Source organism: Cercospora kikuchii, assembly GCF_019650295.1.
Source record: "Cercospora kikuchii DNA, contig_00003, whole genome shotgun sequence".
In the NCBI taxonomy this organism is placed as follows: Eukaryota; Fungi; Ascomycota; class Dothideomycetes; order Mycosphaerellales; family Mycosphaerellaceae; genus Cercospora; species Cercospora kikuchii.
In genome coordinates, this window is record NW_025408584.1 from 3,409,319 (window position 1) to 3,429,202 (window position 19,884).

Below are 19,884 nucleotides of genomic sequence, written 5' to 3' on the forward strand. Positions count from 1 at the left end.
ACCGTCATAATGGAGAACGAACGCGGCGAGCTCGTCGACCTGTACGCGGTCCCCGCACAATCATCCTCGGACGCGAAATAGCAGCCACTAACAATTTTCTCTTCCACAGCTACGTCCCACGCAAGTGCTCTGCTACCAACCGCATTATCAAGGCCAAGGACCACGCCTCTGTTCAGATCTCCGTCGCAAAGGTTGACGAGAACGGCCGTGCGACCGGCGAGAACCAGACCTACGCCCTGTGCGGTTTCGTACGTGCCATGGGCGAGAGCGACGATGCGATCAACCGACTTGCGCAACGCGATGGATTCTTGAAGGGTGTCTGGAGCGCTTCCCGATAGATGGTGCAAGATGGGCTGAAATGGTCATGAAGCGACGAAGTTAGAAGCGAAAGGTGAGGAAGCCGGACACACTTTGGCTGCGCGAGGGTGGATGTGCTAATTGGAGAGAATAGGACATTACTGCTGACGGCTCATGTCTGGCGTATGGTGTTAACTTGGAATCGGCCATGCGACGGTATAAAGACATAGAGTGGCTTTGCTTGTAGCTCAGGCCTGGCGACACCCGACAAGTGCGGAGTGCGCCACGCGCAGAATGCACCACAACAGATTCCACGATTCACGACATATGTCTGACCTCAATTTCCCTTTCCATTTCCATTTTCTATGTTCTTGCATACGTTCCCCATTCATTTGCTTCCAATCACGTGTGACGGCTGATTACGGCCTTCTCTTTCCCTCTCATCAAGGTGAGTTGGCCATGAAAGCAGGAGGAAAGGCAAGAAGTACTGCTTGGGATTCGCTGGTATCTTCGGAAACCGCTCTCCTTCGCTTACTTCGCCAGCCAAGAACGAACATGCGCTGGAAAAGTCTGCGGTCGTTGAGCTCATTGGCTGTGGTACAGATACAAGCGATACATTTCCTTTCGGCAATTCGTTCTTCACTGCCCACAGCTATCATTTCTCAACGAATATTCTCTACACAACTCGCCCCTTCAGCTGAAGCGAATCGTATCCTTTGCGACGCCACTCATACACGGGCCCAACGTTACTGCCTCAGTACATCTGCACTTCGAGCAAAGCCCGCCCTACACCTGCATCCAGTCCCGGCACGCCATGGTTCTCCACCTCGTAAGCGACTGCTTGCCTGTCTCGACATGCTTCTTTGAACCCATCGACTGATCCTCCAACACCAAAATACATCCGCTTTGCTCCAATCATGGCCTTTGCCATCTTCACTCGTTTCAAGAGAATGGCCAGTAGGTCGGCGAAAGTTTCCGTTGACTCTGGGCTGTATATTGTCTCTGCAGCTAGGACGACTAGTCCCATATCTGGGGCAGATGTCGGAATCAAAGCTGCTAGTGAGGGTGACCATGGTCCAGAAACGAAGTTCAATGCTATTCCGGCATTGCTTAGATCGGCTTTGAAGCGGTTCAGGAGATCTGGTGTCAGTTCCAACTCCCCATTCGTGACAGCATTCTGGCTGGAGGAGTCGAATCCTGAGTTTTCAGTGTTTGCAGCCCATGTCAAGATGAGGTTGGGCAAGGTGATAAGTCGAAGGACTTCTTCGTTGTAGTCTGCTAGGGTGAAGGTCAAACCGCTTATCGAATTGAGCAGAGCATGGCGGTAAAGTATCAGCGAAGGCAGAGCGCTTCCAGCTCCGAGCTGGATGGTGGTCAATGGAGGTCCGCGATTTCAATAGATAGCCACGTACCTCCACAATCTGGTCACATTTCACTAGCTCATCGATGTCCTTACGGGGTCCGCGATCGAGCAGGAGACTGGCCAAATCTACCGAGCATTCCCAGGTCTTGAATCCGCCTTCGTATACGCCAGATCGGAGATCAGACTTGTCGAGTTGTTCTACAACTTGATCGTTGGTAGAAGAGTCTTCTTGCAATAGCTGCGCGCGAACATCGAACAGCTCGCGTCTTGGCAGGTACACAGTCCGGCCCAAGGGTGACTCGATGCGTACGGTACTGTAGCTCAGGTGCTCGGGCAATGTCGTGATCTGACAACAATCAGCTGGAGCTCCCTTGAATCGTATGAAGTTTCACGCAAAGGTGCTCCTGCAGTGTGATGCTCGAAGACTCTGCGATCCTTGGATTCCTTCGTATCGAGAGCGACGCTCTTACCTACCAGGTCATCGAGCTTATGCGCGCGGACTGGGACCTGATGACTGATCGCTGCGCTCTGCTTAGCAATTGGTGCGACCTGTGCAGCATCTTCTTTGTCGCTGCCTACGTCTTCGGAGAAACCAAAGGAGAAAGCCATGCCGCGTCCGACTTGTATGAGCGGCATAAAATTGCCAAACGCTTCGGAGTTAGGTTACGCCCGCTCCTGCCAAGCAAAGGATCTTTGTTTGGCGTTGTCTGGTTGGCTCGAGGCGGAGCCACCAACGACACAGCCATCACCCCACGCATAACTTGCATCAACAATCGGCTGAATGTAAACTCCATCTGGGACAAATCCTACACAGGTAGGGAGCCTGGAAGACGAAAAAACATATAAGAAGAGGACGCTATCTTGAACATACTGATAGCAAATTGTCCTCACAACTCAAGCATTCAACGGGCACTTACTACAATCAATCTATCGAATCCAGAAACATTCGAAATCTGACGCAATGTCGTTCGCACCTACAAATCCCTACAAGCCTTACGCTGAGTCTCATGAGAACCCAAAAGGTGCTGGAGATGCTCGTCCAACAGCACTTCAGATAATCAAAGACAACAATGCTGAGGGCAAGTTCAAGGGCAAGACTATTTTGATCACAGGTACCTCTTCTGGCATTGGCGTCGAAACTGCTAGGGCACTTTACGAGACTGGTGCACAGCTCTATCTTACAGCGAGGGACATCCCAAAGCTCGAGAAAGTCATCGACGACATTGTCCAAAACGCCACGATCAAAGATGCGCCTCGTCCCAAGCCCCTGGAGATCCATCTGGACTCTCTGGACAGCGTTCGCAAAGGTGCCGAAGAGTTCAAGAAGCAGTCCAAGCAATTGAATATCCTGTGAGCAGCTCACTTTTTCACACATGCTCAGCACTAACACGTTCTGCAGCATCAACAATGCCGGAGTGATGGCTTGCCCACAATCCAAGACTAAAGACGACTTCGAACTCCAAATCGGGACCAACCATTTTGCCCATTTTCTCCTCTTCCAGCTTCTCAAGCCTGTTCTTCTCTCCTCCAGCACACCAGACTTTCACTCCAGAGTCATCAATCTCTCCTCTTCCGGCCACAGATTCGCCCCAGTCCGCGTCCAGGACATCAACTTCAGCGAACCGGATTCATATGAAAAATGGACTTCATACGGCCAGTCCAAGACCGCCAACATCTACATGGCCACTTCGATCGAAAGACATTACGGATCCAAAGGTCTACACGGTCTGAGCGTGCATCCTGGCGGCATTATGACCGAACTTGGTCGACATCTGAACCAGGACGATTACGAACAGCTGAACTTTGACAAGCTTGAAAATATCTTCAAGACCCCACAGCAGGGCGCCGCAACGACTGTGTGGGCTGCTGTGAGCGAACATTTCGAAGGAAAGAATGGAGGCAGGTGAGTAGGAACGAATCGTTCATGCCCAATTGGAAGTTCGATTGCTGATGCTGATTGTTGAGCAGATACTTGGAAGACTGTGGTGAATCTTCACCTCTGCCACCCGACTATGGCATGATGGATCCTGGATACGCCCCGCACATTTACAACGAGGAGGATGAAGAGAAGTTGTGGAAGCTGAGCAATGAACTGCTCGGCTTGCCAGCGGAGGACTAAAGCTGTGCTGCGCACCTTGAAGCCCGTGAGAAGAATGGAATAAAGCAGAAGCGGGAACTCAGAGAGCACGTCGAGCGCTCAAGTGCTCTCCATCGAAAGACCAATTTGTACTGCTATCGTGGGTATCATCGTACTATCGGACTTGCTCATCAATCATGATCTGTCGTTTCCAAAGTGCTGAGAACTCGTTCATCATAATTCTCGCTCCTGCTTACTGCTACCCAACATCTTCTTATCTCCCTGTTCAGATTTGCCTACAATTTTCTCATAATTCTGTGCAGCGAGCTGACGACTCGCATCTCTTTGCTTCTCCAGTCTTTCGATGCCCAAGTTGATGCTTTCAATGTGAATTTCCAGTGGTATCTTGTCCGTGCCAACAGTTTCGGGCATTGCTACCCGTTCTCGTAGGTCTTCGAGGCTGTGTTGGATCTCTTGTAGCTTCAACAAGGTAGCTGTTACGTGGCCCCATGCAAGACGCCGGTATTCGCCCACGTTGCGGAGCAGCTCAAGCTGAGAGTTGAGTTTGTTGAGATCTTTGCGATTGCCTCCGAGCTTGGTCCACAGGGCGGCAAACAGTTCGTCTTTGCCAGATTCGATCCTGATCCCATCACGAGTGGAGATTCCTGAGATGATGTCAAGTCTGTTATCGAGGTTGTCAAGAATATCCCGGAGAGCCATGGCCTCATCGATCAACGACATAATTTGCTCTTCTACAGCCCCTGTATGGCGGAGATACTGATCAAGAAGCACATCTCTCGAGAGGCTGAGGGGTTGAAAGGGCGCGAAGATATTCAGATTGTCGCTGAAGAATCTCGCAATCGACCCGCGCTGTGCTTCCTTCTCGGATACGCCATCAATCACACTTAGTGTCCAGCGATTGGTAGACAGAATGTGGTCGACCGCTCTGCCGATGCGCGAGTTGAATCGACTAAGATCTCCGCTTGCTTGTCGTGCTGTGTCGACAAAGCCGCTGAATTCGAACACCAGCTCATTCTTCGAAGGAAGACTAGAATACTGCACGACATGCTTAAGGTCGCGGATGCTAGCCTCGCTTCGCTTCATGTCAGCTGGCAAATTCGCACCAACGGAGGAGCTTTTCAAAACATCCTCGAATGCATTCTGTGCCTGCATGAGCTGTCCAAACTCTGCCTGGCCTTTGAGCTCTGGAGCATTGCTGTTCGGGCAGAACGGTAAGCTTCCCGTGAATGGCAACCGACATATCGGCGTGAGCGCATTATTGATCGTGTTGTTCAGGAATCCAGATCCGAATACCAGCGCAGCGGCAAGCAGATACACCAGAAGGGCCCAGCCGAAAATTGGCTTCATGTTGTGTAGCACTAGGCCCACCACATCTGTCGTGTACGATAGAAGCGGTTTGATGATCTTGCTCCAGGCAACAGCTGAATACTGCGATGTCTTACTTGTCTTCTCCTCGTCCGACTCGTACTCCTCCTCGTTGTGTTGACTGAGCTTGCTCTTTTGAAATCGGCCGGCGTCGCTGGTCATACTGCGCTCCGCCATTCTCGCTCGCGGAGTTGTTGCTCTGCTCAATTTCCTGATCTGCCCAGCATCCGATGTGTTGCTCCTCTCGTTCAATCTGAACCGTGGTGTCGCGTCTCGTTTCCTGCCATCTTTTGTATGATGCGCTCGAGCATCTGGAGCTGATGGCATCACCAGCTCAGGCTCGACAGAGGAGCGTAGCGTTCTCCGCCGCGGAGACTCATTTTCATTGTTCGTCGCTCTTTGTGAAGGATTTCTTGAAGCCTCGAACGCGCTGCCAACCTCTTCGCGTTCCGTCTCTTCGTCGTAGATGCCTTCCGAATGCTGCGAATCGCTTACGTCGTCCCACGATTCTGTCAAGTCGGTGGGGCGGGCGCGCCGCGTTCGTGCCATTCTCAACAGTCGATATGGTCGCGGTCTCGTACTGTGACTGCTCCAACACCTGTAATCAGCCGTTGTCGAGCAGCTTGCTACAGCAACACGTTGTCGATGAGACTTGAGCAAAATGCGCCGAAAGTTGGATATCCATACTCTGATCCAGCCACCACGCGTATTGTTGACCTGCTGCAGGCATCACGCGAGGTTCTCATTCACTTATGACGTAAAGTTCGGCGCTAGCAGGGTTAGTCCTGCAAACCACTCGAGAGGGGGTGGGAAACACAGGTAGCACAACATGTCAAGTTCATACTGAGATTTGGCATGCAGTTGGAGAAAGCAATCGGATATAGCGCTGTATTCGATATAGACTTTATTGCGAGTTTTGCTCAATCACGGCAAAGCTGGACGCTTCGGATCCTGCAAACGAGCCAGCTCTAGCAGCAAACGATATATGTACACAACCTGATCAACAGGCCGCATTGACTTCTGTGCCCATTCTGCCCCAGACAACGCTAGTTCTTTGGCAAGAGCTCTGCCTTCTCTCTCCTCGACGAAATAACGAACAACCTCCGCCAACTCAGTCATCTCGAGTGAGATAGGTATGTAATGTAGCCAAGGCTGTAGCCTATCATCGTGCCACTCGCGAAATACTGTTTGCTTCAACGGCAAAGAATTCGATTCCACGAATCGATAGTATCTCGCAGAGTGACCATTGCCATCAGCATCGAAGACAAGTGTATATTCCAGGGCTGTTTTCCTTGGCTCGGGTGCGATCACGTTAAAGTACTCTTGCTGATGAGCACAAGCTTGTGATGAGCACTGCACAACATCTGTGAAATGAACGTTGAACATGGTCTTTTTGAGTTTTTGTTTAATGGGCTCCCATGGCCCACTCTTGCCTTTTCGGCGAAGGATCGTCTGAGCTTCGGCATCCATGTCGTTCGCGAGACTGACGAAGCGCTGCCTGTGAAGTGGCAGCCAGTCGTCTTCGGTCACGTTTTGGAATCCGCCTGTGGTCTTTCCAGCCCAGTACAGTGCATGAGTCTTCTCTTCGTACTCAACACTCTCCTCGGGGTCGGAAGCATAATCGCTGTGGGTGTATGCCCTCGCTGGAAATGGGATATCGTTCATGGTGGATATTACTGCAGGTGACAGAACAGGCAAAGGAACATATGCCGCTTGAAGAGATGTTGCGGACTCCCAGAGCCCATGCGCGTGCTTCCACTCTTTGTGATCACAGAGGGAAAGCGACTTGAAGTTGTCTTGCACGAATCCGAAGACTTTGTGCTCGCTGGCGAGCGATACAAGCTCTGAATGAGACTCCAGGGAGGACTGTGGCTTGCGACACTGGTCAACAACCAGTTCTTGCCAGACATTGCCTTGGCCGAGGTCCATCCACTCCACTTCATCTGGTTCTGATTCGGGGTCGCGCTGTTGGTGCCGCATGCGGGCGCTGAACGATGAGTTGCGATTCAGCAGGATGCGCGGTTCATCGAGCATATTGATGAGGAGCTCAACATCAGGCAGGTGGTCCATTACTCTAGCGTCGGCAAAAAGACGCAAGATGACATCTCCCAGAACTTCACAGCCCTCTTGCAATTGGCTGTTTTTGATCTCACAAGGCGCTATCTCTGCTCGAGCGTGCGGTCGGTTCATCGTATTTTGGATTTCTGCACCGCTGTATTGGAGAAGAGGAGAAATCGCATCATCCAGCACGTCAAAGTCGTCTATGATCGGGGACGACACCGCTATGGCGTAGGCAAACCAGTGCTCGAATTTTGGGGGTGGAGGTCGTCCATACCGGCGGGAATATTCTGCAGAGGCTTGCTCGTAGGTGGTGGATTGGCGCGCAATCTTCTCTTTATGTTTACGAGCAGCTGCGTTGGATATCGCCAAGATAGGATGTTCCTTCGATGGTGCTGATCCGGTTGTTGTCGCTGGCAATTCTGATTCTGATGATTCAGCTGAAGGCCGATAGGCCTGTATGGTGTCGGGAGATATTCCGGTAGAAAATGGTCGAAAGTACCCAACGCCCAGAATTACGCAAAGACCGACGAACATAAACGATCGTAGCGATGCATGGCGCCTTTTCGCCAGCATCCTTGCCTTGAATTCCTGTTGGAGAGTGGCGAAGGGAATGCTGTGCACCGGGCGTGGGTAGTCGTCTTGACGCTCAAATTTGTAAGAGGTGCGGTGGACGTGGGGCGATAGAGCTCGCTGTTCCCCCTCGACATAGGCTTCTTGATTAAAAGATCCGACAGTATCGAGTTCGTAGCGCAGCAGAGCCAGTCCAGTATTCTACGCTCAAGCTGCGTTGCCGCAAGTCAAATCGACGCGCGGAGTGTCAACTCATCAGTAGCGAGCGGCAGCACGTAGCTCACATCGTCTTCCTCGATGTCTTGCTATGCGAGTTGGTCGCAGGGAACTAAGAACATGCGTTGTCGGCTCGTGAATGGGTGACCCCTAGGCCAGGGCAGGTCAAGTCCAGAATGGCGTTGCTAGCTTCCAGAAGTGCACTCAAGGAAGTATATCAGCCATGGTCCACGATATCGAACGCCGCAAGTCATGCATCGCTCTCTGCCGACTCGCCTGAAACGTGCCGGAAGGGGACCTCGTCGAGCATCGATGCATGCTCTCTTGCTGGCCAACAAGGCGTCCGTATGAACCCGCTGTGCATGTTTCCAGTTGTCGCAGCTGGCTGGAGATGGCGCTTTGGCTTTGGCCGTGCAATTTGCACCCGAGCTCTTGCATCCGCCACATTTCCTCTTGCGGTGGCTGGCTACGCGGTCGACTGGCTCGTCCCGTGCGAGCCACGTCGACACTATTATTATAGAACCGCCATGATGGTGTGCAGCCGATGTTGCCGAAGCGTAGACATCCACGGAGACAAAGAGGAGAAGAGATTCGCCAACAAATATGTTGTTTTGGTTCCCATCGTTATTGCCTCAGGCTGCCAGGCCACTAGCCTCTGAGCGAAAACAACGCCCACTTTCGCACTTTGCACGGCAAGACTGGGCACAATCTCATACAGTTGAGCGCCCCAGTACGTGAATCCAGCCTGTCAAGCCTGCTCCATCTCGTACTGCGCGCAATTCAAGAGTACTGTCAATTCAGAGGGCCCATCTCTCATCGACTCGAACCAATCGGGCCGCACCCGCCTTGGACTCTTTGTACGGACATCATCGCTACTGGCACGCAGGCCAGCTTCGGTACGCCTCTGCCACGGGCGCGAGAGCGCGACTATGAAGTATAGTTCTGCAATGGCACCAATCTTCTTCTTCGTCACTAGACGCGAGGACGCCGGTCATGCATCAGCTGGAAGTATCGTCTGAAACAGCCCAGCACAGTCACGGCTTGAACACAGCCTAAGCAATGTTATCTGAGATCGAAGCCTATACTGCACATCTCATCATGTACTCGCTGCACAAGCATCCGTTTTCCACTCACATGCCGTATAACAGGTGTACGTCGAAGAGCCGTAAGAGCAAATTGTTCTCGAGAAGATGCACAACATTCCCAAGCATTGAGTCCGACGATGAACTCGAGCACTCTTCGAGTGCACGATGAGCAAGCAGAGGCCTCACGCCAACCTTACGGAGTCCACGGCCGCCAATGCCGTCTTTGCTCAAGAAGCGAAGAATGACATGAACGCTGCTACGTCGCCAGCAGTTTCGCAGATGGGCACCGGGACACATCCGAGCATAAATCGCAATACTTCTGTCCCCAAGTCATGATGACAGTGAGACTCACTGAACAAACTGTTCCAGTCCACATATCCGAAGCACAAAATGAACCCATCTTGGCATCTGCAACATTGTCGGTTACAGTTTGCCTGCAATCGAGAGTCTGTTGCGTCCACTTGACCGCAATCTCACAGTAACAGCATATACTCATGGCATTTGCGCCACTCCATCAAGCAGCCTTCGCCAGACTCCGTTCGATCGACAACTCTTCATATCGTTTTGCTTCTGGCCTCGGCGAGCGACGGGAGAGGTGGTTGCAAGGCCCAGCTGTAACTCATGGATCACGTGCGCGTATCAGAGAAGCGCCAATGCACTGTGCCGCACTGTAGCGTAGGCGAGTTGGGGGCTCACTGACTTTCTTTAGCAACGCTTGCAGCATGTACAGCCCTCGACCCGAAGCATTGGAACACACATGACCACCAGAAGCTCTTTTGTACTGAGCCGACGTGGAAGGCCTGCAGCCCCCGGGCTGGACCCCAAGCTTGCATGTGCTCTGGTAGCATTTCGAGACGTGCGGCGCAGCAAAAGGTGTGCCTGCTGCGGCCTCTCGAATAGCATACAATACGTCTCTGCGCATCGCTCCTGGTGCTGTCAGAGGCCCGCTCCTCTAATTTGTGCTTTTCTAAAATGCCCTTTGATAAAGCCTGGAGCCCCACCTGGAAAGCAGAGGAAATACTCGGCATACCGCCCGACTGCAAGACATGCAGTGCACAGATCAAGAAAGGGACTAGGCTCTGTCATAATCAAATCCATAAGAATAATAGGTACAATGCCGGAATTCTCCTGCGACAGATCCCTGCCATTTCTCGCAACCCAAGAAAGTTGGATTTGATGCTAGAAGCTCTTGCTGCTTGCTTGTTGTGCCGGGGTGTTCACATCAAAGAAGCTCTCCACTGGAACTTGGTACTCCAGAGATGGACGAATAGCATTGAACGGGCGAACCAGGAGGAGCTGAAAGGCAAGTGTCAGCCACCCAATTACGGCGTACCAGGAGAACAGCAAGAAAGCAAGCAGGGCTACACCGATGCGCACACCCAAACTGGCAGTGGATCAACAAGGCCACAAGCCCCAGAATCGAGAACGAGTGGCGCAAGTGCACAGGATGAGAAGCAGAGGCGTGAGTTCGAGCGCCAGCAAGAAGCCAAACGTCAAGCCAAGCTCGAGCGCGAGCGCCAGAAGGCGGAAGCCAGAGCGCAGGCGGAGGAGGAGACACGCCAGCGCCGGCGACAAGAGCAGTCAGCTCGAGAAGAAGATCGCCGCCGTGAAGAGCGTCGTCAGCAGGTACCTGCGAAGCCAAAGGTCTCCTGGGAACTCAGCTGGGAACTTTATCGCATTCAACTAAGGAACTTCCAACGTCTGCCATCAGCCACGCCAGCCAGTGTGTTGACCCAAGCAATGCCTCGCCCGTTGCGAGGACCTCACGAGAATCATCTCCCCCTACGAGACGAACGATTCGAGCAGGAAGTAGAAGCCTTTCTCAAGAATAAGCCCGGCGTTGACCTTGGTACAGTGGCTGGCAGGACTAGCTTCCGCAGAAGATTGAAGCTGGAGGAGGCTCGGGATTGGCATTCAGACAAAATTGTCCAGCATTTCCCACACTTGACCGATAAGGATGACGCTATCTTGTTCGCTAACAGCGTGATGAGTGTGATCACAAGGATCATGGCGAACTCGTAGTACAGAAGATGTGTCGACGGCGCATATTCCGCGCGAGCGATGCAGGTGCGGAGGTCGGTCGGCTTGCAGGTTGATTGCGTATGGCCCATGGCGAATCGTCTGAGGGCGATTTTGGGGATTGCTGCCTGTAGGCTGATCAATAGACTGTGTGATAGTACAGCAAAATCAATTTATATTTCGCATCTCGCCATAGATATCATTCAGAAATGAGCATGTAAAAGGGTACCACGAGTCCTTGGACGTGATGTCGCTGCTGCCGTCACTGCATACCACCGATGGCCGGCAATAAGAGCTGAATGCAGGGCATGACAGGGTAATCAGCCGCAGCGCACAGCGCATCTGGCGAACAGCTTCGATCATTGGCGGGGATGACGCCGCCGATACCGCCGCATTCACGCATAGTAGCTTTGCCCTCGGGTAGAGGTCTCTTGTGAAGGAGACTTCGCACGTCAAGCAAAACTACCGCCCACTCAGCGGCGCCAGACACTACTCAACCGATCCCGCCCGCCGTACATACATAATCACTGATCATGTCTGCTCTTCGGTCGTTTACCGCTGCCGCACCCTCCCTCACCCACACGACCACCAGAATCGTTCCGGCTGCACGCGCATTTCCACGACCAATCGCGGCAAAGGTTGTACAGCGCAGAAACATGGCGTCACAGCAGATTCCCAAGATCAAGGTCAAGAACCCGGTCGTCGAGCTCGATGGCGATGAAATGACCAGGATCATCTGGAAGGACATCAAAGACAAATTCATCCACCCATACTTGGACATCGACCTCAAGTATTACGACCTGGGGCTGGAGAAGCGTGATGAGACCAACGACCAGATCACGGTGGATGCCGCTGAGGCAATCAAGAAATACAGCGTGGGTGTGAAGTGTGCGACCATCACACCCGATGAGGCGCGCGTGGAGGAGTTCAAGCTCAAGAAGATGTGGTTGTCTCCAAACGGCACAATCCGAAACATCTTGGGCGGCACTGTGTTCAGAGAACCAATCGTGATCCCACGGATACCCCGACTCGTGCCAGGCTGGAAGAAGCCAATTGTTATTGGTCGTCACGCACACGGAGACCAATATCGTGCGCAGAACAGAGTCATCGAAGGCCCTGGCAAACTGGAGATGGTTTTCACGCCGAAGGGCGGAGAGCCACAAAAGATCCAAGTCTTCGAGTTCACTGACAAGCACGAGGGTGGTGTAGCTCAGACACAGTACAACACTGTGGAGAGTATCAAGGGATTTGCCCACTCTTCGTTCAAGCACGCTCTTTCTCTCGAATACCCGATGTACATGACAACGAAAAACACAATTCTGAAGGCATACGATGGAAGATTCAAGGACATCTTCCAAGAAATCTACGAGAAGGATTACCGCAAGGACTTCGAGGCCAAGGGTCTGTGGTACGAGCACCGCCTTATTGATGACATGGTTGCTCAAATGATCAAGAATGAGGGCGGTATGGTCATTGCCATGAAGAGTATGTACCTTCTGACTCTAGTTCCTGGTTTCACGATTCACTGACATCACATAGACTACGACGGTGACGTCCAATCCGATATCGTTGCCCAAGGATTCGGTTCCCTAGGTCTCATGACCTCAGTGCTAGTCACTCCAGATGGAAAGACTTTCGAGGCGGAAGCCGCTCACGGTACCGTCACCCGCCACTACCGCGAGCACCAAAAGGGCAACCCAACCTCAACGAACCCGATCGCGTCCATCTTTGCGTGGACACGAGGTCTTGCCAAGCGTGGAGAGCTTGATGGCACACCAGAAGTGACAAAGTTCGCTGAGAGCTTGGAGGAGGCATGCATCCACGTTGTTGATGAGCAAGGCATCATGACCAAGGACTTGGCCATCAGCTGTGGAAAGAAGAACGACTACGTGACGACAACCGAATACCTCGATGCAGTGGAGAAGAGAATGCGAGCTGTGCTCAGCTCGAAGCTGTAAGAATATCGACAGCCGCGGTCTTGGGTAGATGCAGTATGTCCCAGCATTTGGAACAGTCTCGTCATGTACGGTGTAGATAGGTACAATAAATAGAGTATCACGTCCACGAAAATTTCCAGGTGTTCTGTGTTGGTGAGCTGTGAGCTGTTCGGGGACAGTCCGCGGTTGTAGTGCCTGAGGCCTTGCGCTAGTCGCGCACTCGGAATTCTACTCGCAATTCGAGCTTTTGGATCTCAGATTTCCGCTCGATACGCCCACTTCACCTACCACCTACCCCAACCACAACCACAACAACACCCACACTCCAGTAACAATGGCAGAGCAGCTCGTCCTCCGCGGTACCCTCGAGGGCCACTCCGGCTGGGTCACCAGCTTGGCCACCTCTCTCGAGAAGTAAGAACACACGCGGCGCAAGTGAGCAGACCAGCTTTGGCTAACAGCAATTGACAGCCCAAACATGCTCCTGTCTGGTTCCCGTGACAAGACTCTCATTGTCTGGAACTTGACCCGCGACGACACCAGCTACGGCTACCCAAAGCGCTCGCTCCACGGCCACTCCCACATCGTCTCCGACTGCGTGATCTCCTCCGACGGTGCCTACGCTCTTTCTTCCTCGTGGGACAAGACTCTGCGCCTGTGGGAGCTGTCCACTGGCCAGACCACCCGCCGCTTCGTCGGACACAACAACGACGTCCTCTCCGTCTCCTTCTCTGCCGACAACCGCCAGATCGTGTCCGGTTCGCGCGACCGCACCATCAAGCTGTGGAACACCCTCGGTGACTGCAAGTACACCATCACCGACAAGGGACACACCGAGTGGGTCTCGTGCGTGCGCTTCTCGCCAAACCCACAAAACCCAGTCATCGTCTCTGCTGGTTGGGACAAGTTCGTCAAGGTATGTTCAGCCAGAGACCCTGCTTTCCCCTCCGCCTTCACATGATGCTTTAAACAAGTATTTGCTACTTTAGAGCCGCCATCTACGGCTATGAAACAAACCTGCCTATAAGGCATACTGATTCCCTGTCGATCAATGCATCACTACACCTCGGGACACTCAAATCGGGACAATGCGCTGACTTTGAATACTAGGTTTGGGAGCTCTCCACCTGCCGTCTGCAGACCGACCACATTGGCCACACTGGCTACATTAACACCGTCACCATCTCTCCTGACGGATCTCTCTGCGCCTCCGGTGGTAAGGACGGTACCACCATGCTCTGGGACCTCAACGAGTCCAAGCACCTCTACTCGCTCAGCGCCGGTGACGAGATCCACGCTCTCGTCTTCTCGCCAAACCGCTACTGGCTCTGCGCTGCCACTGCCAAGGAGATTGTCATCTTTGACCTCGAGAAGAAGAGCAAGGTTGATGAGCTCCGCCCAGAGTTCGTCGAGTCCGGCGGCAAGGCCCGCGACCCAGAGTGTATCTCGCTCGCTTGGTCTGCTGACGGCCAGACTCTGTTCGCCGGTTACACCGACAACAAGATCCGTGCTTGGGGTGTCATGTCTCGCGCTTAAATGCGTGTAGTCATTGATGTTCACTCATGATAAATGGAGTCACGAACAACACAATGGGGACGAAGGTGGCTTTGGAAACGGCATGATGAGGTGCTGCGATACGAGGCTCGCCAGGTACTACTTCATGTGGTTGTGGGAAGCATGTCCTGGACTGAGAGTATGACAGGTCGCAGCGGTGCACGTGCCAAATAGACGAGATGATGAAAAAATGAATACGACTTGATCCACTTCATTTGCTCTGCCGCTTCGTTCTCCATTAGCACACTACACAAATCGAATATTGAAGTCTGCGTGAACAACCGCCAGGATCCGAAAGTGACCATGATAATCATTGCGATCCACCTCAATCGAAACTGATCTTTTTGCCTGTTCCAGCAACAGCAGTACCAGAAGCCTTGTCACTCCTTTGCGCCTTCGCAAGGGCGGCTCCGGGCGCCGTTAGTCGCGCATCGTGCTTCTTTCTTCGGAGCTCCTGTCTCTCATCCTTGTTCATCTTCTTCAAATTCGGATCCCGCTTCTTGTTGCTCTTCTCCCTAGGTGCATCTCGCGCTGCTGCGGCTTGTGCCGCCAATGCCTCGATGCTCTCTTCTTCTGCGCCGTTACCAGCCTGCTCTTCGCCGTGGCGTTTCGCTGCTCCGCCGCTGCCTTTCCCATACCGCTTCTGGTATCTTGTTTGTTTGTCCTCAGCGAATTCCAATTTCATCATGCGACCGTGTATGCGGTTGATGAACCACTTCATTGGTTTCTTCTTCTTTTTCGCGTGGCGCTTTTTCTGTTCGGCGGTGTACTCTTCGCTGTCGCTATCACTGCCCTTTTCTTTCTCCTTTCCTGAATCAGCAGCTTCACTGTCTTCATCGTCATCTTGCTGTTGTTCTTTGTAGATGAAGCCCTTCACAGCTTTTTCTGCGGCTTCGATATCAGCGAAAGTTACCCAGCCAAAGCCTTTACATTTTCCGCTGTCTTCAAATGTCGCGAGGAAGACGTCTTCGACGGTACCGGCTTGGGCGAAGTGTTCTGCTAGTTCGTCTTTGGTGATGTCAAAGCTCAGGTTCCCAACGAAGACACGCTTGCTTGGGGCTTTTGTGCTGATGTTTCCGTGTTTCGCAGCATCCTCTTCCGCCTTCGTTTTGGCGGGTCGGCCTTCAAAGCTTTTCGCATTTTTGATGAGTACTTTACGCCCATCGAGGAGCTTCTCTGTGCATGTGATAGCAATGTTAAGGACTGCTTCAGTGGTGAAATCGACGTAGGCGAAGCCCTTGTTCTGCTTAGTGTTGTGGTCGACGGGCAAGTGGAGGCGTGTGATGGAGGTCTCGTCGATGCCACCACGGTCGAGGAAGAACCGGCGGAGGGTTTCCTTCGTCGTCTTGAAAGAGAGGTTGCCAATCCAGACTCCATAATCTGACCGCTTGCCTGCTTCTTCTCCCTTGGCTACTGGCACTTGCAGACTGCGTGAAGGATGGATGTTGTCCTCCTGCGTCTTCGTTGTAGCATTCTCATCCTTTGCAGCATCTGTGTTCTCTGTTGCGGCTGGCTTCGATTTGGCCTTTTTCTCTTTGCGCTTGGCTTTCTTCGACGGTGGCTCGGGCAGATTGACATCGATCTCGAGCTCTTCCTCCGCCTCTGCCTTCTCCGCCCTCTTGCGCTTCTTCTTCTTCTCGGCCTTGATGTCGCTCGAAGACATGTTTTCCCGTGACATTGTGCGCCGAGGTCGTTGTAAATGTTCATCTGAAGTTTCACATGAAATTCTGGGTGGAGCTTGAGCATCGGCTGCCGTTTCCGACAGGGATCCATCGCATCACGCATCACGTCGTCCACCTCGCAGCTGTCTGCCACTTTCGCGACGCAGCACCAACGACACCACCACATACGCACACCACGGCATTATCACTTCTCGCGATCCAATCGATGGTCGCCATCCTCTTTTCCATCTGACGCAACCCACAAGCACACCGAGAACAGCATTGAACAATGTCGGACACGGAAGGTCACGCTGCAGTGGCAGTTCCAACGCAACAGCATCCCGACACTGGGGGCAAGTCATTGGCAGCGGTGGGCGAGCGTGCGCGCTACAAATCATACCGCAAGAAGTATCGCAAGCTGCGGCATAAGTTCGATGGCGTGTTGGAGGAGAACAAGAGGCTGTTTAAGGAAGAGCAGAAGATGCTGGGCACTGCACGCCGATTGCGCGAGGAGCTGGAGTAAGTGCTCCTTCACATAGCCGCCTGTTGCACTGCGCAGATAGCTGATATGTCTCCAGTTCCGTCTTGGAGGTTCTGCTTGATTTGAACCAGAACCAGGCTCTTCCTACTGACTTGCGATTCGATGTCTCCCTTGAGAACGAGCACTCTGCCGTCGCCAACATACCAAGCGTTGTCGATAGCAATATCAGCCCCACAGAAGCGAATGCGCTCTTGATGGAGTACACGACTGCTGTTCAAAACGGCCAGATCCCTCACCTTGACCTGCATGTTATAAGAGAACAGATCGACAAGAAGCTTGCGCGACAAGGCCTCCTTTCGCTGGACAAACTTGAGGAGGAGGTCTCGCATGCCCGCCCGTCCCCCGAGAAACCATTGCCAAGCGACGTTAAACCCGACAATGCGTCAAGCTACTTGACATCTCAGGAAGAAGATGACTATCTGCTGCGCCTGGACGCGACTCTTGGTGACCCTGTTGCTCAAATCAAGGAGAAGGAGCACGCCGAGGACATCAAACACTGGGCTGACATGACACCACGTGAGGTCGAGCGACAAACAGAATTGCAAAATCCGCAGAGTCAGCACAATTGGTTAAAGACACACGCAAAACAATCAGGACCTACTGCAGATATCGACGACAACGACAGTATAGATGTGAAACCTGCTCGTGGAGCCGGCGCAAAGCGTAATCTTGCGAAACAAGTTGGCGACAGATCTCTTGGACGGGCGAGGGAAGGTGCTAGCCCTGCTGCTTCCTTTGTCGATGACGATGAATTTGGGAGTTTCGTGGATGATCATCCTAAGAAGCGCGGACGTGATCCAGACAGTACGTACAGGATCAAAGGAGGCAAGGGCAGTGCCACAAATGGCAAAGGAAAACGCAAGCGCAGCGACGAAACCCCGAACGGAAGTAATAAGAAGGCTCGAGTGGAAGAAGATTGAAGTCGTTCAGCATCGCAGCATTCTCCAATATCGAGACACTCAAAAGCATCAAGCGGACGTGCCGTCTATGGTATAAGCTGGCTTGCTTTGTAGCAGATTCCAACCACGCTGAGCTTGCAGTTTGGATTACGGACCAACATCCATTGCCAGGCAGCGATATGTCAGGGATGGCAAAGGTGTCGAACCTGGTGTGACATGTGGCCGTCTATGGGTGCCGTCGCAGGTCAGACCAACACTGTGTCTACTCTGCGACAGAATCAGGCGCATCTCTCGATGCAGCCAGTGTGCAAAATCGTTTGAGGTTTGGACCTCCCCTTAGGACGCGAGAAAGGTCGGGGCACCATTCATGCAGACTTGGCAATAATCAGACCGGCGCCATGAAGGATGCCGCGCCTCTGAAGGGTCGCTGTGTGCCGTGCGGCAAAAGCCAGCGAATTCACACTTCATGAGTTCCATGTACAATGTAGAACACGCAAACACATCGATGTAGCGTCCAATAATATCAATCTCGCCCCAGGCGGGCGTCATTCGCCTGGGTTTACGTCCTCTAGCTCTACGGATTCGAGGTGTGCCGGCCTCGGACAATAACGTATTAAACTACCATCATAGATCTAAGAATGCCCGAGTCACTAGAAGCAGCACTTTTTGACTTCAAGGTTTGACCGTTGCCATAGCATGGCAGGAAGCTGCGGTCAGCAGATAATGCGTTAAGCCAATAAGCGCACGATAGAAAATTGTGCTCGCACAATTGACTCGGTGACAGTGAACACGTACGACATCGATCATGGCTCTCGCCTACAGATTATTCCATGGACTCCGGCAAAGTTTGACAACCCTAACCATTGGAGACTCTCTGCTCCCTCCCCTCTTCGCTTCTCTCTCACGAGATCCCTATCCATCTCTTCACATCCTCGTACCATCCTTCAGCCGCCCGCTTCGCCTTTGCTCTCGCAGCTTCCGCAGCCGCCGTTGCTTGCGCTGTAAGACTGTCAAGCTCATCGTCGTCGAATCCCCAGTCCTCATCAGCGGCATCTTGATACCGATCGTTCACATCCTCTTGATTGTCTCGTCGCGTGAAGTGAGAAGTATCATAGCCTTCAAGGCTGAAGTCCACGTCCTCCGGCCAACCATCTGTATCGTCATCGTCGTCATCGTCAGCACGGCGGGTCAGCGTGGGATTTTCATAGGTTTCGTATCCCTCGAGAGAGAAATCGACGTCCTCAGCGTCAAAATCGGCTTGATCAGGTTCGTAATTCTTCAGTGGAGTATTGGAACGGGCAGAATGTCGATGGCCTAGAATATCGTCTTCATCGGCAAAGCCTGTAGTGAAGTCCCTCTTGCCCAGCGTATTATCCTCCACTTCATCCACATCGATCGCGTCGATGTCGTAGCCTTCCAGACTAGTATCGACGTCTCCCAGCTGTCGCTTCACAATCTCCGCCTCCTTGGCAATGCTGTTTCGGGTTTTCAGAATTGCGACACGTCGCTTCTCATGAGCTTGGTGTATTGCGGCCGCGACAGGCCCGTGGTCATAGCCGTCGAGAGAAGTATCGATTGCCTCACCATATTGAGCTTCCAGGGAGGCGATTTGATTGGCGAGGGCACTACGCACGTAGTTTTGATGGGCGTTGAATTTTGATATGACGGGGAGGACGAGGCAGAGGAGAGCGATGGGCAGCCAGACAAGGTAGAAGTTGCGTAATACAGCCATGTTCCCGGAAACGTCGTCTTGACGCGCGAAGTATAGCAATGCCGCTGGACCCGACGAAACCTGCTTGGTTGTAGTAATGCGATATGGAGCAGAGATATTATCGAGCTGTTCTCAGGAGCATCGTCAGGATTCGAGGTTTTCGAGCTGTCGCGACCCGTTTTCAGCGATTGTTGTGCATCGCAGAGGCTGATCACCGGATCGGTTCTTCTTTGACTCCGCAGGAGCGGCAACAAAGAAACACATCTTCATGGCATGACGGCATGTCGCTGGAACTGAAGTGAGAGCAGATTGCGCTCTCGAAGCTATTATGAAGCGATAGTCGTGGTGCTCGAATGAGGTTCGGCTGTAGTCGATATGAAAATGGAACGTGTGTGGAATGTGAGTCCTAAAATGAGGTCAGTGCCGAAAAGGTCCAGTCATAACACAAACGGCAGAAGAGCGAAGAGAACAAAACGGCTTCGATACTCCAAGATATGCAGCACTACT

The 19,884-nt window shown here is 52.6% G+C and overlaps 11 protein-coding genes across 11 annotated transcripts; 6 read left to right on the forward strand and 5 right to left on the reverse strand.

The window, feature by feature from the left end:
* Positions 1–9: 9 nt before the first annotated feature.
* Positions 10–338, forward strand: CKM354_000572400 (uncharacterized protein; the record flags this gene model as incomplete). The annotated part of the gene is made up of 2 exons (XM_044801006.1): positions 10–41; positions 110–338. 2 exons carry the CDS (start codon positions 10–12, stop codon positions 336–338), a joined length of 261 nt encoding a protein of 86 aa, XP_044656941.1.
* Positions 339–1,051: 713 nt separating this feature from the next.
* On the reverse strand, positions 1,052–2,296 carry CKM354_000572500 (protein-histidine N-methyltransferase; the record flags this gene model as incomplete). The annotated part of the gene is made up of 3 exons (XM_044801007.1): positions 1,052–1,660; positions 1,710–2,006; positions 2,135–2,296. 3 exons carry the CDS (start codon positions 2,294–2,296, stop codon positions 1,052–1,054), a joined length of 1,068 nt encoding a protein of 355 aa, XP_044656942.1.
* A 325-nt stretch (positions 2,297–2,621) lies between these two features.
* On the forward strand, positions 2,622–3,779 carry CKM354_000572600 (uncharacterized protein; the record flags this gene model as incomplete). Its single annotated transcript, XM_044801008.1, has 3 exons — positions 2,622–3,010; positions 3,060–3,563; positions 3,629–3,779. The coding sequence occupies 3 exons, from the start codon at positions 2,622–2,624 to the stop codon at positions 3,777–3,779; spliced, it is 1,044 nt and encodes a 347-aa protein (XP_044656943.1).
* A 192-nt stretch (positions 3,780–3,971) lies between these two features.
* On the reverse strand, positions 3,972–5,672 carry CKM354_000572700 (uncharacterized protein; the record flags this gene model as incomplete). The annotated part of the gene is made up of 1 exon (XM_044801009.1): positions 3,972–5,672. The coding sequence occupies one exon, from the start codon at positions 5,670–5,672 to the stop codon at positions 3,972–3,974; it is 1,701 nt and encodes a 566-aa protein (XP_044656944.1).
* A 375-nt stretch (positions 5,673–6,047) lies between these two features.
* On the reverse strand, positions 6,048–7,757 carry CKM354_000572800 (uncharacterized protein; the record flags this gene model as incomplete). Its single annotated transcript, XM_044801010.1, has 1 exon — positions 6,048–7,757. The coding sequence occupies one exon, from the start codon at positions 7,755–7,757 to the stop codon at positions 6,048–6,050; it is 1,710 nt and encodes a 569-aa protein (XP_044656945.1).
* Positions 7,758–10,027: 2,270 nt separating this feature from the next.
* On the forward strand, positions 10,028–11,077 carry CKM354_000572900 (uncharacterized protein; the record flags this gene model as incomplete). Its single annotated transcript, XM_044801011.1, has 1 exon — positions 10,028–11,077. The coding sequence occupies one exon, from the start codon at positions 10,028–10,030 to the stop codon at positions 11,075–11,077; it is 1,050 nt and encodes a 349-aa protein (XP_044656946.1).
* Positions 11,078–11,607: 530 nt separating this feature from the next.
* Positions 11,608–13,032, forward strand: CKM354_000573000 (uncharacterized protein; the record flags this gene model as incomplete). Its single annotated transcript, XM_044801012.1, has 2 exons — positions 11,608–12,559; positions 12,614–13,032. The coding sequence occupies 2 exons, from the start codon at positions 11,608–11,610 to the stop codon at positions 13,030–13,032; spliced, it is 1,371 nt and encodes a 456-aa protein (XP_044656947.1).
* Positions 13,033–13,345: 313 nt separating this feature from the next.
* On the forward strand, positions 13,346–14,547 carry CKM354_000573100 (guanine nucleotide-binding protein subunit beta; the record flags this gene model as incomplete). Its single annotated transcript, XM_044801013.1, has 3 exons — positions 13,346–13,425; positions 13,483–13,927; positions 14,122–14,547. The coding sequence occupies 3 exons, from the start codon at positions 13,346–13,348 to the stop codon at positions 14,545–14,547; spliced, it is 951 nt and encodes a 316-aa protein (XP_044656948.1).
* A 343-nt stretch (positions 14,548–14,890) lies between these two features.
* CKM354_000573200 (uncharacterized protein) lies at positions 14,891–16,243 on the reverse strand (the record flags this gene model as incomplete). Its single annotated transcript, XM_044801014.1, has 1 exon — positions 14,891–16,243. The coding sequence occupies one exon, from the start codon at positions 16,241–16,243 to the stop codon at positions 14,891–14,893; it is 1,353 nt and encodes a 450-aa protein (XP_044656949.1).
* Positions 16,244–16,515: 272 nt separating this feature from the next.
* Positions 16,516–17,687, forward strand: CKM354_000573300 (uncharacterized protein; the record flags this gene model as incomplete). The annotated part of the gene is made up of 2 exons (XM_044801015.1): positions 16,516–16,745; positions 16,805–17,687. 2 exons carry the CDS (start codon positions 16,516–16,518, stop codon positions 17,685–17,687), a joined length of 1,113 nt encoding a protein of 370 aa, XP_044656950.1.
* An 880-nt stretch (positions 17,688–18,567) lies between these two features.
* Positions 18,568–19,398, reverse strand: CKM354_000573400 (uncharacterized protein; the record flags this gene model as incomplete). Its single annotated transcript, XM_044801016.1, has 1 exon — positions 18,568–19,398. The coding sequence occupies one exon, from the start codon at positions 19,396–19,398 to the stop codon at positions 18,568–18,570; it is 831 nt and encodes a 276-aa protein (XP_044656951.1).
* Between the last annotated feature and the right edge of the window lie 486 nt (positions 19,399–19,884).